Source organism: Seriola aureovittata, chromosome 10 (genome assembly GCF_021018895.1).
Source record: "Seriola aureovittata isolate HTS-2021-v1 ecotype China chromosome 10, ASM2101889v1, whole genome shotgun sequence".
Lineage (NCBI taxonomy): Eukaryota > Metazoa > Chordata > Actinopteri > Carangiformes > Carangidae > Seriola > Seriola aureovittata.
Window position 1 is genome coordinate 20,383,122 of NC_079373.1, and position 16,040 is coordinate 20,399,161.

The 16,040-nt window shown below is 41.8% G+C and overlaps 1 protein-coding gene across 25 annotated transcripts in view; it reads left to right on the top strand.

Moving 5' to 3' along the window:
- mical3a (microtubule associated monooxygenase, calponin and LIM domain containing 3a) overlaps positions 1-16,040 on the top strand; it is an 85,271-nt gene that overhangs the window by 53,515 nt on the left and 15,716 nt on the right. For 18 of the 25 annotated variants that reach the window (XM_056387963.1, XM_056387973.1, XM_056387978.1 and 15 more), the window contains 12 exons: positions 3,320-3,506; positions 4,319-4,413; positions 4,661-4,754; positions 7,347-7,542; positions 8,436-8,740; positions 9,054-9,146; positions 9,825-9,986; positions 11,727-11,801; positions 11,956-12,069; positions 12,164-12,243; positions 12,326-14,375; positions 14,459-14,553. In XM_056387963.1, the coding sequence (XP_056243938.1) occupies positions 3,320-3,506; positions 4,319-4,413; positions 4,661-4,754; positions 7,347-7,542; positions 8,436-8,740; positions 9,054-9,146; positions 9,825-9,986; positions 11,727-11,801; positions 11,956-12,069; positions 12,164-12,243; positions 12,326-14,375; positions 14,459-14,553 (3,546 nt within the window). Of the gene's footprint in view, positions 1-184; positions 2,728-2,755; positions 2,864-3,319; positions 3,507-4,318; positions 4,414-4,660; positions 4,755-7,346; positions 7,543-8,435; positions 8,741-9,053; positions 9,147-9,824; positions 9,987-10,442; positions 10,506-11,726; positions 11,802-11,955; positions 12,070-12,163; positions 12,244-12,325; positions 14,376-14,458; positions 14,554-16,040 lie in introns of those variants that run through there. The other 7 variants (XM_056387986.1, XM_056387987.1, XM_056387991.1 and 4 more) reach the window with 5 other exon arrangements.

A 16,040-nucleotide genomic window follows, 5' to 3' on the forward strand; every position in this document is an offset into this window, starting at 1 on the left:
GGCTGACATTACTACATAAATTAAAGACTGTCAGCTTGAACTATGAAAACAATGGCTAAAGACCATCTATGGTCTGTACCACAATGACAAGCTGTTTGGATGGGAGATTGTTTTTGGAAACCACTAAAAGGTTACATTTTCCTCAAACATCCCTTTGGATATTGAATCATCTTTTTCTCTGCAGGAGTCAGGAAGGCCTCTGAATTCTGATGACCAAATGCCGTTATATGTGCTAAGTATTCAGGAGAGGGCTGAGCAACTTGCCTCTCAGTTTGAAGGCAGGCCAGTCGCACCACAGGTGAAATTTCCCCATTAATACAGACAGCTGATTATCAGTCTAATATTTATACATGAATGCAAGTTTTTGAGAGACTCATCCTGTTGGTCAACTTCTTATTTTAGGAGTAGACAGCAAAATCATCCATGGATCCCCAGAAGGTTGTTGGCACTGTTACTATCAGGTTAAACTAGTAATTGCAGGTGGGCAGCATGTACATAAGAACTCACATTAGCTGTAAAACTAAATGGTAAATGAATGAATTTGTAGATTTTTTTGACATTTTGTGAAGGAGATGAATAGAATCTGACACAAAAATCTTACAACCACTTGTGGCTAACCTTGACTGCAGATAGGACTGAAGTTTCATCCTAAAGAGATGTAAATATAAACTGTTAAGTGAAGGATTAATGAGATTTCACCTTTAAACTACATAAAAGTGCAATTTAAAAACAAAACAAACTAAAAAACATAATAAGAATGTTTTATCTCAGTATTGCTTGCTGCCCCTTACTCAGCAGTTTAATCTAACATGTTCAAATAGAAGATGAAATAGGAATACATCTGGAAAACACATGTTTGAGGTTAATACAGGTTAGTTTATTTGCTATTAGCACAGATACAGAGATAGGAATATTATTAATAAAGACAATTTAAAAAGATGAACCATAAAGAGCATAGAGATTACGCTGAGTAAAAATGAGAAGAAGCGGTGTCAGTAGCAATCTCTCAGTCAGCAGTGTATGCTAACATGTTAGCATAGAGCACTACAGCTCATTGAAAACACATTTAATTGTCTACACCTGTGCCATTTGCACAGGTGTAGATACACTAATATTATGTATAAACAGAGAAACAAAAAAAAAGGGTACACTGACTAAAAAAACAGTGTTAGCCTACTAAACAATTTACTCCAGAGGGAATGAAGGTGACCAACAGGCTACTCTCCTAACAACTGTCTAATCATTTATTTTAGAAAATGGTGTAAAGGAGAAAACAAATGGTATGAAACTGTGTTAAAAGAGAAAGAAACAAAAAAACCTATATATATAAATAAATACTCTCCTCTCCCCCTCTTTCGTGGAGCCTAAGAAAAAACCCTCTCGTCTTTTTATGGAACAATGGCACGTGGCCCGAGCCCAGAGTCCCCCTGATTCTCCCCCTTCCTCCTCTGACACCTTGAGACAGGTAGTCACTTCACGCCTGGAAGGAATGGAGTGTGGTGACACTAACACGCTACACCTGCACTTTGTCTTTCAGGAAGACGCATCGTGTCACTTAGTTCTAAAAATTACTCAACACGGCTTAAGCTCGCCTAAGACCTGTTTTAAAAGTTGTCTGCTTGTTATCTGAAACCCCCCCCCCCCCCCAAAAAAAAAAAAAAAAAAAAAACTAACTTGCAACCTGTTAACCATTTACTGTGATTTTTGTGATAAATATGTTGGTGAGTAATCAGTCCCTGTGACTGTGACACTATCTAATATCAATATATTCTTATCTGGTGCATGCTTGAACTCAATTATAATTCCGAAAGTTATGTTGCAAAGGGAGTCCCTAGTAGTTGCTTTAGATAGAAGAGCGGCTTGGCAGTAAAAATCTAATCTAGCGTAACTCCCATGTTGACAAGCACAGTTCCAACTGTGGCAGAGTAACAACTTAGCAGTGGGACTGCAGCACAGCACAGCACGCCCAAATCTCATTTCAAATATTTCATGGCTTAAGTTTGCTCATACCACATGTGACCTTGATTCTTCTCCTATTGAGGATCAGAAAGCTTATTTTGGAGTTTTGATTAGTTGAAGCCTAATCGTGGTATAGAAAAATTCAGGATTTAAACTAAAAACCATTTTATATGTTGAATGTTCTCTGAATTCAGATAATAATAAACCATTTACCATTTATTATGGTGCTTTCCAGCATTTTGTTTTGTTTATATTTATTATTCAATACAACAGTACAGTGTGAGTGACTCTGTGTCCGTGTGCATGTGAATGAAAAATGCATGACTGCTTGTGTGTAAACACGAGTATTAGCAGCTCTTGTCTTTCGAAAAACAATATACTTATTTTCTGATGTCACAAATCCAATAATGCTCTTTGTTGGCAAATAAATGCACCACAGAACGTATGGAATAACTTGTTTGACTGAGGGCGGAAGTTATTATATCAGAGTTGGAGTTGTTTTTATGAGCTAGAGTATGTTTGGTTTGTAACTAGTTTGGTGGGGCTTCCAATACATCTAAACCCTTGATCACTTAAGCATGGAAACATTGCTTTGTCATGTCTAAATGACCTGTCAGACACTGTTGTCTGTAAACGCCTCCTGTGTTGAAACACTTGTTGCTGTGCTGAATGATCTCCCCACACACTCCTCGTCCATCTGTTTTTCATGTTCTTTCTTTTTCCTCCATCATTTTCTAATGTTTCTCCACCTGTCTTTTTATCTATTTTTTTTATTTCTTCCTAACGCTGTTAATAGCGCTATGTAAGGATGTACACAGGAGGAGTTAGCTCATTGGCTGAGCAGATAGCCAATCAGCTTCAATCTCAGGAAGACACCAAGCCCTTACCTGAAAAGAGGGATTTGGTAAGCACTCAGTTCCAGGTGGTAGAAGAGGCACACCCTCTGCACAAGTCAAAGCCTCGCTTGCCAGAGTGTTGTTTTGTTCAGTGACATGTGGTTGATACACTGATGTCTTAGTTTTCTGTCCCAGTTGAACCTTGATCCACCTCCCTTTGCCTGTAGAATGTGTTTGCTTGACAAATAACAGAAGTTTGGGTTACCCTTGTGTTTGTAGATACTTTGTACAGTTATGAAAAATGATTTTTTTTTACTGTACCTCCTTGTTCCTAATGATGACTTGCTGTGATGTGGTTATTAGATTATAAAATAGCTGAATAAATACCCAGCATACTTTGACAGTGGTGAGATTGTGCCTTGATAATGTTTACTAAATCTTTGATGAACTTAAGCCTCTCCTCAATTCCCGTATTTTTCCCCCTTTTCTTCTAAAGACTGATTAAATGCTTTATCTTTCCACAGGGCTCTCTGAGAAAAGAGTTCCCGGTCAACATCGGAGGCAGCGACGTTTGCTTCTTCTGTCGAAAGCGTGTGTACGTGATGGAGAGGCTGAGTGCAGAGGGGAAGTTCTTCCATCGCAGCTGCTTCAAGTGCGACTACTGTGGCACCACACTACGACTGTCCTCGTATGCCTTTGATGTGGAGGATGGTAAGGAGATAACGCCTTTGATTTTTCCATCTACATGCCGTCTGTCACAGTTTTTCTACATCAAATGTGCAGAAAATAAATTGAAATTATCTTCGGCTTAATGATCACAACATCAACCAAAAGACTTTGAATAGAGGACAATTGCAATTTTGAAAGTATCACATCAGCCTGTACATTTTAAAATCTCTCAAAATGTGCAATTTTGGCGCCCCCCAGTGGTAGTATCTAAACAGACACGGTCAAGATGTGTACCACAACCTCCCATTCCACCCATGCATCCAACCTAAAAAATACTTGAAATGAATGGACTGAAAGCAGCACATGAACTGCACAAAATTTCACTAGGCTTGCCTAAAAAAAATTATGCCATTAGAATAATTTTCTATAACCAACGAAACCAACTAAATTTCAATACTGTCCAGCTTTAAGTTTGTAAAACTCACTTTTCAAGATGTGACATGACCTTACATTATATTAGTACACTGACAGCAGAACTGAGTCCCATGATTCCATATTTTCCCTCTCTGGGAGGTGTCTATTGTGCTCAAGGACAGGCAACACTTTGTTCAATGAGACTGAGAATAGCTGTTTTTCAGAGTTGGTCGTGGGACTAAAACCCCACTGCTGGTCTAACATGAGACAAAAAAGACATTTTTTAAATTCTAAATGACAAACAGACAGACTGCTTCTACAGAACAGATAACAGCCTATGGAGTTTATGAGGTGAAATTTGCAGATTATGCACCGTATATGTTTTTTTATGCATTCAGAATGTCTGCTTATGTTGTCTGTCTGTCTCTTTTATCCTGCAGGGAAATTTTACTGCAAGCCTCACTACTGTTACCGTCTGTCTGGCTATGCTCAGAGAAAGAGGCCTGCTCCCTCCCCTGCTCCAATCACAGCCAAGGTACCTGTTTTTATTTACATGATGAAATCCTGGTGGAAAATCAGATATAGCTGGCAGTTAATTAAGAAATTAATTGTTTGGCTTATCTTCAAAATGCAGTGCTTAGATATATAGGAGAACATGAGCCATCATGTAGGAAGCAGAGTTGCATATTGATAAGGAACCCTTTTATCCTTTATTTTGTACCTAGATAAGAACATTTGACACTTTTCTGGAGTTGACGTCATCTGTCTCTCTACCTTTGCAGGAGAACCAGGTGCCCCAAACTCCCACGTCGACCGTAGATGCTCCCGGAAGGGCGATGGCAGCGGCAGCGCCCTCGGCCGAACTCCAGCCCTCAGGTACCCCACTTTCCTCTCTTGCTGTGGCAGTTGCGCCCTGCCGTCTGGCCATGGGCGTGGGAGTTCCACTGCGTACCCTCCGCCGCACGCTCTCCTGGACCTGCCACCAGGTGGCACACAACCCCCTAGATTCTCCCTTCCTGTGTACCTACTGCATCTACCTCTTCTGCTGTTTCACCATCAATGTCCTGCTCAACCTTCTCTAGCATGACTTCTCTTGTCCCTCCTTCCTTACTTTCTTTTACTCTTTGCCAGTTAATGTCAGTTGGACTGTTCAGATTTAGCTGACTGTATTGACTCACTGAGCGTTCACTGAGTGTTCATGTGAATTTTCTTAGTCTTCGTCTCAGTGATTGATTTATCTTTTGAAGATGCAGCATTCTCTCTGTCCATGTTAGCAGCCAGTTCATGACTTGTGATTGGCCGGAAGCAGTTAACCTGCTAACTTAATTTTAGAAGTGAATGGTGCATCTTAAATTTATTTATTTGTTTTTCTTGGCTTGGAAATTAAAAAGAGCTGGACAGAGTCCCTTCTGGTCAGCTCTCCAGGCAGCAATATTAACCCTTTGTATAACTCTCTTGTTCTGCTTCTCATCCTGATTTTATTGTGCTCAGTGAAGCAATGATCTGGCAACTTTCTTTACTCAAAATATCAGTCAAAATTTGGCATTTAGAAATACATTAACATATCCCTAAGTTAATTGTTTACCTAAACCCGATTTTTGCTTGCCTGTGTTTTAATGAAGAGCCAAGCTTTACTCTTCTGTGACTGTAACCTCTAGTGGCCTGTGACTGCTCTCTTTTACCTCTACCTCCTCCTGTGTGATGTGTTTCTTTTAGAGCCTGCTTTGTGATGTGTTTCTTTCTCTTTGTAAGCTGTTTTGCACCTACTGTATCCCTCTTACTGAAACTCACCATACTGTGATGAAGTGCCTGTATCAGTGCTTTTGTGAGCTTTACCTTTCCCCCTCCTATCAGAGCAGTTTAAAACTGAGAGCTTGAATTAGTGCCTGTGATTGGTTCTCTTGTGATTTTTCACTCCTCTGTCACACTTTCTCATCTGCCTTGTCCTCCTGCATCCCTCAGCCCATCACCCCTGACAGTTTGCTGCTAAGACCTACTTGTGTTTTGCTCAGTATAGTGCATCTCTGCTGCATTTATTGCTTTGCATATTATAGGTGAATATAATCGTAGAGCCTGCTGCATTGTGTGGCAAGTGTAGTATTATAAATTGAAATAGTTACTCATAAGTACTGTAATGATACTATAAACATAATGTAACATTAATGTGAGATAATAACAACGTTAAAGAATTGCTTTCATTACTAAACATAGGCAACATGGAATACAATAACCAGAAGATTAGCTTCTGATTAAGATTAATCGGAAAAATCAAATCATATTATTTAAATGAGGTCCATCGCTCTAGAGTACACAGTAATAGGAAGTCAAAGTAAAACTGTTGTTCTTCAAGTAACTAAAAAATCATTTTCGGATTATATCTGTATTATTCACTTAAATTATAATGTATTTTTCATCACTAGTCTTAATATTTTAGTAAATCCCTCGCTATAATTCATGATTATCATTATTGAAAATATTGAAAATACATATGAATAGATTTTCAAAAACAGAATTTGTCAGTGTCATGGGGTCGCTTTAGCCCTTTAATTGTTATGGAAAGGTTAAGCATAAAATTTTAACTGTAATTTTCTTCACAGCTGTGTTGCATTTTCATGCTTGAAACCATTGCAGCTGTCTGACCACATAAAATAAACATATACAATGCTACAGTATCAAATATCACACATTCACTTTCACACCTATCCTTTTTAGTGGGATGACCCCAATGTAAATTGGGGTCATTGCTTACAGCATTTGTAATTGGAGGGCAACTGTATCTCTGATTAAGTGAGTGGAGAGACAACAAGTGTAGTATAATGTGTAAAACACTTGCTTTTTAACCATTCCACTCACATTCACCAAATACCTTCTTTGGAAATACAGTTTTAAGATTTGCTTCTCAGGATGGGAAAAAGGCAAGGCACCAACCTTGTACCTATAACTGTAGAATAAAAGAAATATTTTAGAGTGTTAAACTTATTTGTGTTTGTTGATAATATCTGCTGTAGGAATATAATATAACACAATAAATTCAGTTCTAGATCTTAAATCGGTGTCTTGTTGTCGGTTTGTCCTAAAAATACAGAGTTGCTTTAGTAAATGGGAATAAATAATTATACAGTAAAATTGTGTGGAAATGCGCCAGTTTCATTGTTGGATGTGTGATGGATTTGATGCTACTAAACTGATTTTCTCACACAAAACTTTAGTCAGAATTTGTGTCTTTAATCACAGTAGTTTTTCACAAATAGTTACACAGTGGATTTGCTATAGTCCAGTTTATTTTCTACATAGAAAAATACAGTTAGAAGCTTAATCATCAGTCAGTCCTGCATGCCACCCGCGCTGCTCCTCTCCTGTAGACTGTTGCACCTAACTGATTCAGTTGTGTTTTGTGCTCTCTTTCCTTGCCTTCTTACCTCCAACCTGCTGCCCGCCCTGATGCCTGCATCTCACCTGGGGTCTCAGCACCAGAGGTCAACGGACTACAGGAGCCGAGCCTCGCTAAACGACTGCGGGGAACTCCAGAGCGCATCGAGCTGGAGAACTATCGTGTGTCCCTGCAGAGGGAGGAGGAGCTGGAGGAGGTGCCTGAGGAGACGCTGGCGGAACACAACCTCAGCAGTGTGTTGGACAAGGCTACGGATGCTGACCTGGGCTCCAGGTAGGAGCATAACAACGAGATACACAGTTTTTGATTATTGCACTTTAAAAAAAAAAAAAAAAAAAAAAAAAAAGTTTATTATTTTGTATATTTTTTATATCTATAGCCTTAATGCAAACTTACAAAAAGAGAATAAAGAGAAACAATAAATAAATAAATAAACAAACACAGCACATCATACATAACAACAGTAGCCGTAGTCACAATTAAATTAAGTGCAGGGTAATGTTTCTTTAAAAATAACATAACTAAATTATATATCCATATTACAGTACCTTTTTGAGCGAAAAAAAGAAAGGAAACAGAATACACAGCATGGTGTTTTACATTGGACTCAACACATTCATTCTTACCCTGTATGAATTTCAGTACAGGGTCTCGCTCATATCTTATCAAACACACCAAACACTCTTCTTCGATTATTGCATATTTTGGTAATCCATTAATCGTTTTGTTAATTTTCATTTAACGATTAAAAATGTCAACGATTCTCTATTCACCGCCTCTGAAATGCGAGGATATGCAGCCTTTCTCTGTTTTCTATCAGTGTAAAAGGCATATATCTCTGGACTTATCGGAAAAAAGAAGTAATTTGAAGACGCCACTTTTACCTTTTTTCACAAATTTCGACCCGACAATGAATCGAAAACCTAACAATAAATCAATTGAAAAAATAAACAATTAATAACTTAAAATAACTCAAAATAAATGTTACTTGGAAAACTAGTGCATACATATTTCTGTTTACTCCTTAACACCCAATGTAAATACATTTCAGAAAAACATATAGAAAATACAAATTTGTTCCTTCCTGTAGAAAATGGAACATTAGAGTCATTGTGAAATACTGTAGGAGGAAGCTGATGTTTTTGGCCTCCCCTGTTCTCCGACAGTAGCTCAGAGTCAGACATGGAGGAGGAGGATGAGCAGGAGGATCAGGATCAGGAGGAGGTGGAGGTGGAGGTGGAGCAACAGCAGCTTCCCAGTCCCTCGGACCTTGGCGGTGTTCCCTGGAAGGAGGCGGTAGAGCTCCACGCCAAACTGAGAGGTGACCTCGGAGACGAGGGTGAGGGCGAAGGCGAGGGTGAACCTCAGGGCGATGCAGTCAGCAGAGACGGTGAAGTAGATGAAGAAGAGGAAGACGAGGAGGAGGAGGAGGAGGATGAAGATGAGGAAGATGATGAGGAGTCAAGCGATGGTAAATTTATTTTTCCACTCTTGGTGTGATCTTGGAAGACTACAAATGTAGTTTGTTTCCTTTTTTGTATGTTTACACCCCTGTCCAGTGTCCGATTGTCCTTCTTAGTTGCCTTTGCTTTTTATCGAAGTCTGTTTCATGTGTACTGTCACTCTCTCAACCGTTGTTCTCCTCATCCTCTGCTTCTTTCCTCCTTTTCCACCCCCCTCTTCTTCATTACTTCCCCCCTTTGTCCACTGTGTTTGTGTGTGCGTGCATATATTTGTGTATGTTTCTTTTGGGGGGGATGGCCTCTGTCTCCCCCTGCTGGCAGAGGGGGATTACTGCCCCTGGGATAGAGAGCTCCAGTCAGGCCTTTGGCTGGACAAGTACCTCACAGATGAAGAGGATGTTGGTACATTTAAAGGTAGCAGCAGAAGTGCCTGTGGATGTGTTTGCAGTTACTTTGAGCGTGATGTTTAATCCTGGCTGGTTTGGGTTTCATTTTCAAGGATTTCTACAATAAGAGTGTGGCTTTCCTTTCTTTGTTTGTGTTTTATTGTTTTGGTTTGTTGGTTGCAGTTGTGTTTCAAAGGAAAGTGTGTTTCTTTTTACTGTGAGTCCCACTTTAACCTGCTATTTATTTATTACCTCTGTTTTTGTACATGGCTTTCAAATACTAATCTGATAAATGCCAGAGATGTTTGTGTTTTCCACATAGGTGCTGCAGTTATGGTTTGGTATTAAGTGGTAGAATTGTTGTGTTCCACAAATGATTTCTTTCTTACTTTATATATTTGAAGCTCACTATTATGGTTTGACTTTTTTGCAGTCTAGTGCATGCAGCCTCCCTCTTCCTCGCCTTTGATGATTTTTTCATTACCACTGTATTCTAACTGTCTCTCTGCCTCTCCCTCATATTTGTCTTTTCCCTTCTCTCTGTTTCTTGTTTTTCTTCTTCTTCTTCTTCTTCTTCTTCTTCTTCCCCCCTGTCTTTCTCTACTATCTTTGCACAACTGCCCTCATCTCCTTTTTCATGGTTCACAAAACTTCACCACAACCCAAAAAACACAACACTGCACCACACGCTGACTCCCTCATTTAGCCAGGAACCTACAGATCCAACAAGCCCTGCAGCCTGTGGATCCCCAGGCCATTCCAGGTTTGGTGAGAACACACCTGGACTCTGACGGAGACAAGGACGGCCTGACGGCCTCGGCCTCCCAACTCTCCCAACCCTCTGAGCTCACGCAGCCCTCCTCCACAGGTAACCCACCCAGAGGAGCCGAGCACCTGGGAAGACTGTGGGCCTCACAATGTTAAGAATCAGGGTCTCCTTTCATCAGTGCGGCTGCTGCTGTTCTGTCTTCATGTCTGTGTGTGCGACAGGAAGAGCCACCTCACCCAACTAACCCACCTGTTGTTTATAATCATCTCTGATTTTGTACATTTTTGTCACGTTGCTTTTTTTCGTGGAATGTCTAATTTTGTGTTCAGTCTTTTAATTTGTCATTCAGAGTTGCTGTTGGTCCGCTGGGGTGAACGTTAAGTTCTTCAACCACATCCCAGTGCACCACATAACCCCCTTGTCAATTCCTTTTTGATTTTGTTCTGCTTTGTTCTTTTGTGTTCTGCTATGTCCTTTCCCATGTGTCTAATTACTTTACTGTTATTTCCCTGCCATCTATCCCTCGTCGTTCTGTATCTTCTGGTTTGAACGTAGCACCTGCCCACACATCCGCCCGACACGAGGCAGTGAGAGTCTGGTTGGAGTCCATGTCTGGAGGTAGCTCAGACGTCAAACGGGATCGTGACATCCCGCCTTAGACTTGTACTCTTATCTGTCTATCGGCTGGCCTTTTCCTGGAGCATGCGGAAAACACGTGCAGAGACCAGTAACCTCACAAGCATGCATGCTGTACGGCTGTCGCTCTTGAGAGTTCTTCTCTCTTGGGATCGTATCAGCGCCTGTATTTCACCTTTCCCAACCCAACCTCTCACCGTACCCTTTCCAACTTCCAAAATATGTATTTTCTCTTTACTTACATAGCAGACTATACTGCAATATAATGTATTCCAGAGACAGATGAGCTATCAAGGCTTGAAAACACTTAATACCCCAGTGTTTCTTCCCCTGATGGGTAATATGTGCAGTATTTCATTGGAATCTGCTGGTGCTGTTATTATTTTTTTTGGACTAACCCCTTAATGGCTCTTGAACTTGCAAAAAGTTTAGAGAATGAGTCTGCAGAGGCACTTAATCAACAGTTTAAAAGCTTGAATGAATGGAATGAGAGTCCTTAGTTTATGGACAGCGCTTGTTTTCTGGGTTAAAAGCTCAGTAAAGATCTACTTGTGCTCAGACCTGCTAGAATCAGATGGTCTTTCAGTAAGTGCTTGTGCACCCACATGAACAATAGACCATTTTGTGCATTGAGCACAAATGATGGTTAATGTTGTGATATTATTGCATATAACTGCATGAATTAACTGTGTGGGTCGTTTCTCCTGTTCCAGTTTTGAGTCTTCCACATGAGGGACTGCTGCTCCTCCCGTAACCATCGTCATTAACATTTCCGTTGTGCTTTTGCTGGTTCAAATGTCATCCATTTTGCCAATTTATAAATGGATAGCTGCATGTATTTACTAATGCTACTCTGCGCGCATCTTTTGTTCATATTTATTGACAGACTTGTATGATTACATTTGTATGCAAAACGAATGTCATTTTTTACCAGAACACTTTCTTTAAAGCTTTTTGCAGGAAAAAAATAAGATTTTAGTTAAACACACCACTCTTCAAAACTTTGCTTTTTTCATGAAGCAGTCTTTTAATTCTTGTTCTTTTTTTTTTTTTTTTCCATCTCCAGCCATTAATTTTTGAAAAAAGTTGAGTTGAGGTTAGGTTGTTGTAGAAAGTTGCAAAATGTTCTCTACTCTTTGAATGAGTGAAGACAGAATTTGTTACCCTTTTGACTTATTTCTTGCCATTTCTTTGTTGCGCCAGAGCCCGGCGAGGATGAAGACCTGGAGGCAGAAGCAGACAGCCCAGATATAGAACCTGGTACAGAGATGGATCAGGGTAAGCTGCCAGACAAATATAAATAACAAGACAATCAGTTCTTTCACGTCTTTGGTTTATAATGAACTCATCACAATAAAATACTGGAAATATTTAAATTATTATAAAGCTGTATAACAGTGCAATACTTCATAATGTTATGTTTAAATTCCAGATGACATCCCTTCAGATGCAGAAGCTGAGGCTCGTTTGCACCAATCAGAGCATGTTGAAGCTCTTCCTGAAGAAGACAAGAAATCAGAGAGTGTGGAAATGGCCTCCAGTATTGGTAAACATCACTAATCACTCCTTGAAATTGCTCATTCACGTACATGTTTGTTACAAGAATAAATAGCAGTACATTTTGTTGTTTGTTCCTTCAGAGCCATCCAGCAGCAGCCCAGTGCAGAAAGAAGATGTCATCCTTTCCCCTCTCAAACCATCACCAGGGCCTGAGACACACGTGAGATAAATCTAAAGTTGAAGATAAGTGATGGTAGTTTTGAAGTCCTGAAATCCTGAGCGTCTCTGTTTTTCTTTTCCAGATACCTCTTGTGAAGTCTCCCGGCACTCGCTTTTTCCCTGAACCGTTCATACCTGAGGAAACGAAGCCTGACAGGACTACTCCTTCTCCAGCTGCCAAGAGCCCGCCGTGCCCTTCCCCTGCTCCTGTCCACGATCATTTTACTGTCTCTTCTCCTATTTCTCCTCCTGCTGCCGCTTCTCCTGTCAATGTCTCTGCCTCGTCACCTCCCAGTTCACCCAGCAAATCACCCATCGCCTCTCCACTCAAGCCCGCAATCAAGTCACCTGTCAGATCCCCTGTCAAATCTCCAGTTAGCTCACCAATTCGCTCCCAGCCCACCCCCCTGCCAGAGACTTGCCCACCGAAATCTCCGGTCTACCCTCACCGCTCCATTTGCCCTCTCACGGGTAACCCGCTCTCCCCAATCTGTGCCCAGCCTTTGCCTTGTCAGGAACCGTCGTCGCCCCTCACCTCCGATTCTCCCGTTAGAACTCAGCCTGTCCCCGCAGTCACTTCAACGCCCATGACCAAAGCTGACGAGGACACATCGGAGCACTCAAAGTCCATAGATTCCTCAACAGAGGAAACTCCCTCTAAAAAGACGGATATCATTGAGGAGTTTTGGTTAAAGAGTGCTGAGATAAGAAAAAGCCTGGGTCTGACTCCTTTGGATCGCAGTAGCAAAATTTTAGAGAAGAGTGTTGTTAAGGCTCCAACACAGGAACCAACTCCTGTCAAGACACAGTCTCCCGATGTGTCTGAGGAACAGAAGCCTGCCTTCACTGGCCGCGCTGTCATTCGCAGACTCAACATCACTCTTGAGGGTCAGGTCATTACTCCCATTGCACCTGCGGAGCCCAAGAGTAATGGCTCCGATAAGAGAGACCTCAGCAGCAGCTCTGGCCTGGGGTTGAATGGGAGCCTGGCCACGAGCCAGATGGCAAACAGTGACAGCTACAACATGTCTGACTCCACTATGCTCACCCCGCCCTCCAGCCCACCACCACCTGTGCCTGCTAATCAGTCTCCAGCCGTGCTCAGGCAGCAGAGACATCAGGTGTCCTGGAGCAACGGAACAGAAAAACCTCCACCTGAGCGTGCCAAAGAGCCGGCGAAAACCAAGAATCCTGTTCCTACGCCAAGGACCCAGTTGAGCCCTGTGTCTGCACCCAAGCCTGCACCCAGGAAAGTCCCGTCACCGCAGGCAGAGCCAGAAGCAGCTCCAGTGGTCGTCATGAGGGAGAAGAAGAAGCCTCGACCGGTGGAGATGAGGAAGTCATTTGTGGAGACGGTGGAGGAGATTCCGTTTGCCGATGACGTGGAGGAGACGTATGATGAGCGGACGCCAGAGACGAGCATGAACAGGTATTATACTCCACCCACCAGCAAGCCCAGCAGGGAAAGACCTCCTCTGCATTTGGCTCTAGCGATGGAAAATGGTAAACCCAATATCCAAAGCAATCAGGCCTCTAAGACACAGAGGGCAACTCAATTCTCTCCAGAGGCAAAGGAGATTGCTGAAGAGAGAATGAGGGCCAGAGAAAAGTCTGTCAAGAGCCAGGCACTAAAGGACGCCATGGCCAAGCAGCTAAACAAAATGAAAGAATCTGACGTTGACAAGGGTGCCTCACCTAAAGTGGCCTGGAGTGTGACCCCGGATACCGCAGGAAAAAGTAAAAAGTCAGTCGGATCTCCGAAGACATCGGCCGTGAAAGCCCTGGAGTCGAAGAAGGCCGAGACCATACCGGAGCGTTTCTTCAGCAGCAACAAGAGTCTGGACAGCTCGGTGGCTTCGTCCGACGGCTCCTCTACGAGTAAGAGCAAGAAACGAAGTTCCCTCTTCTCGCCGCGCAAGAACAAGAAGGAGAAAAAAGCCAAGAACGACAGCAGCAGGGTCTCCGGCACGGACGAGACACCGCCCAAACATAAGTCGTTATGGAAGGCTGTGTTCTCAGGGTACAAGAAGGACAAAAAGAAGAAGGATGACAAATCGTGTCCGAGCACGCCGTCCTCAAGCTCCACCACTCAGGACTCTGGGAAGAGAACATCGCCCCCTGGGAGATCGTCAGGTGAGAGAGGCAATCCAGAGTTTAAAATGCGTTTTTGAATCTGGGAATTTAGTTAATTTCTTTGCTTATTTTACACGATACAGACTTGAAATCACGCAGAAACTTGAGCTTCTCTGAGGACTCGGACCTGTCCTGTGACGACGTTCTGGAGAGATCCTCCCAGAAGTCTAAGGCAGATGTGAGTAACAATAGACCCAACTAAGACATTTCACATCTTTGCCATCAGGTAATTTAGACATGTAGAGCTTCACAAAGCCAGCTTGAGTTGACTCGGCTCATTTAAGACATTTTAGTCCGTAAAACATCTGCTGACAATCAGTGGAGACCCGCTGCCCAAAGCCGGACCAGTCAGCAAACTGTAGAGTGAAGTTTAGATGAGACTGTGACTCATTCAAAATTTCTGAAGCCTTTTGAACAGCTACTCTTTTTGATCTTGTTGTTGTAGATATAGTGAGGCTTGATTCTGAAAATCACTATCTTCCCCTCACATTTATCAGCAAAAATCTCACACAAACAGCAGTAGCAGGTGATGTGTTCATCCAGTTAGGTGCAAAGCAGAACACCATTAACATATTTACACTGCCCTACGTCTAACCCTGGCAGATATGCCTGTGTAGCCTTTGCAGACTACAGCGGGTGAGACAGCATTTTGCAGACAGGGCTTCTGCGAGGCTCGACGTGTCCTCAGTACATCCATTGCCTCTGTTTCTGTTTTGCTTCCCTGAAAACCACCTTCCATTTAAATCATTTCTTCCACTCCCAGCGGCATATGGACATCTTTGACCTAGTGTCAGGCATGCAGAAGGAAGCCATAATAAAGGAGGAGAAACTGGAGAAGGAGAGAAGGAAGGAGTTAAAGGAGAAAAAGAGGTTGAAAGAGAGGCATAAAGAAAGAGGGCGGGAAAAAGAGGTTGATCGAGAAAAGGAAAAAGACAATGACGAGGTATTGTGCAGTAGTGGTTAAATGATTTTGAATTTCAAATAAACATATGAACACTCACATAGCCTACATGGCTTGCCTCTGGCTGTTGAAGCTGGCCTGGAATTAATTTGTAATAAAACTTCATTAATTCTTTTTTAAGGAGACTATTAAAAAGAATATTTCAACTTTTTTCCCCTCAGAACAAATCATGTACCCAAGTCATGGTTGAGAACATATTTTTCAGCTCCACAATATGACATATTAAATGTACATCATAATCATATGTGTTATCAAAATTGCTAAATGAGTGAATTCTTCAAGACTGGATTCATTAAATATGCTGGAGGCATAGCTTTTGCGAGGACTGTCTCTAATATGAGCTCTTTTATTTGAATTCATTTGTATTCATTATGCTTATGGCTGAAATTCAAAATCTCTGTCTCTGCTGCTGCTCAGTTTTTGTGTGTGTACCTGGTGGTTTAGATAGATACAGTGAGTTCAGGGCCAGAGGCATGAATCCATTAACTATTGGAAACGCACACAAAAAACAAACTCTTCACACACTCCCATTTAGTTTTCTTCATCCTGACGACACGCGTGGAGAAGGAATTGACATTTTCTTACTCTTCATGAATACTGGTCTGAATTTGGACTTTATTCAGCTACAGTCACGGGAGATTAAAGCTGCATCATGCCTGCCAGGCCGTGTGTAATTGAATGAGAGCCCACAGGAATCGAGTAGA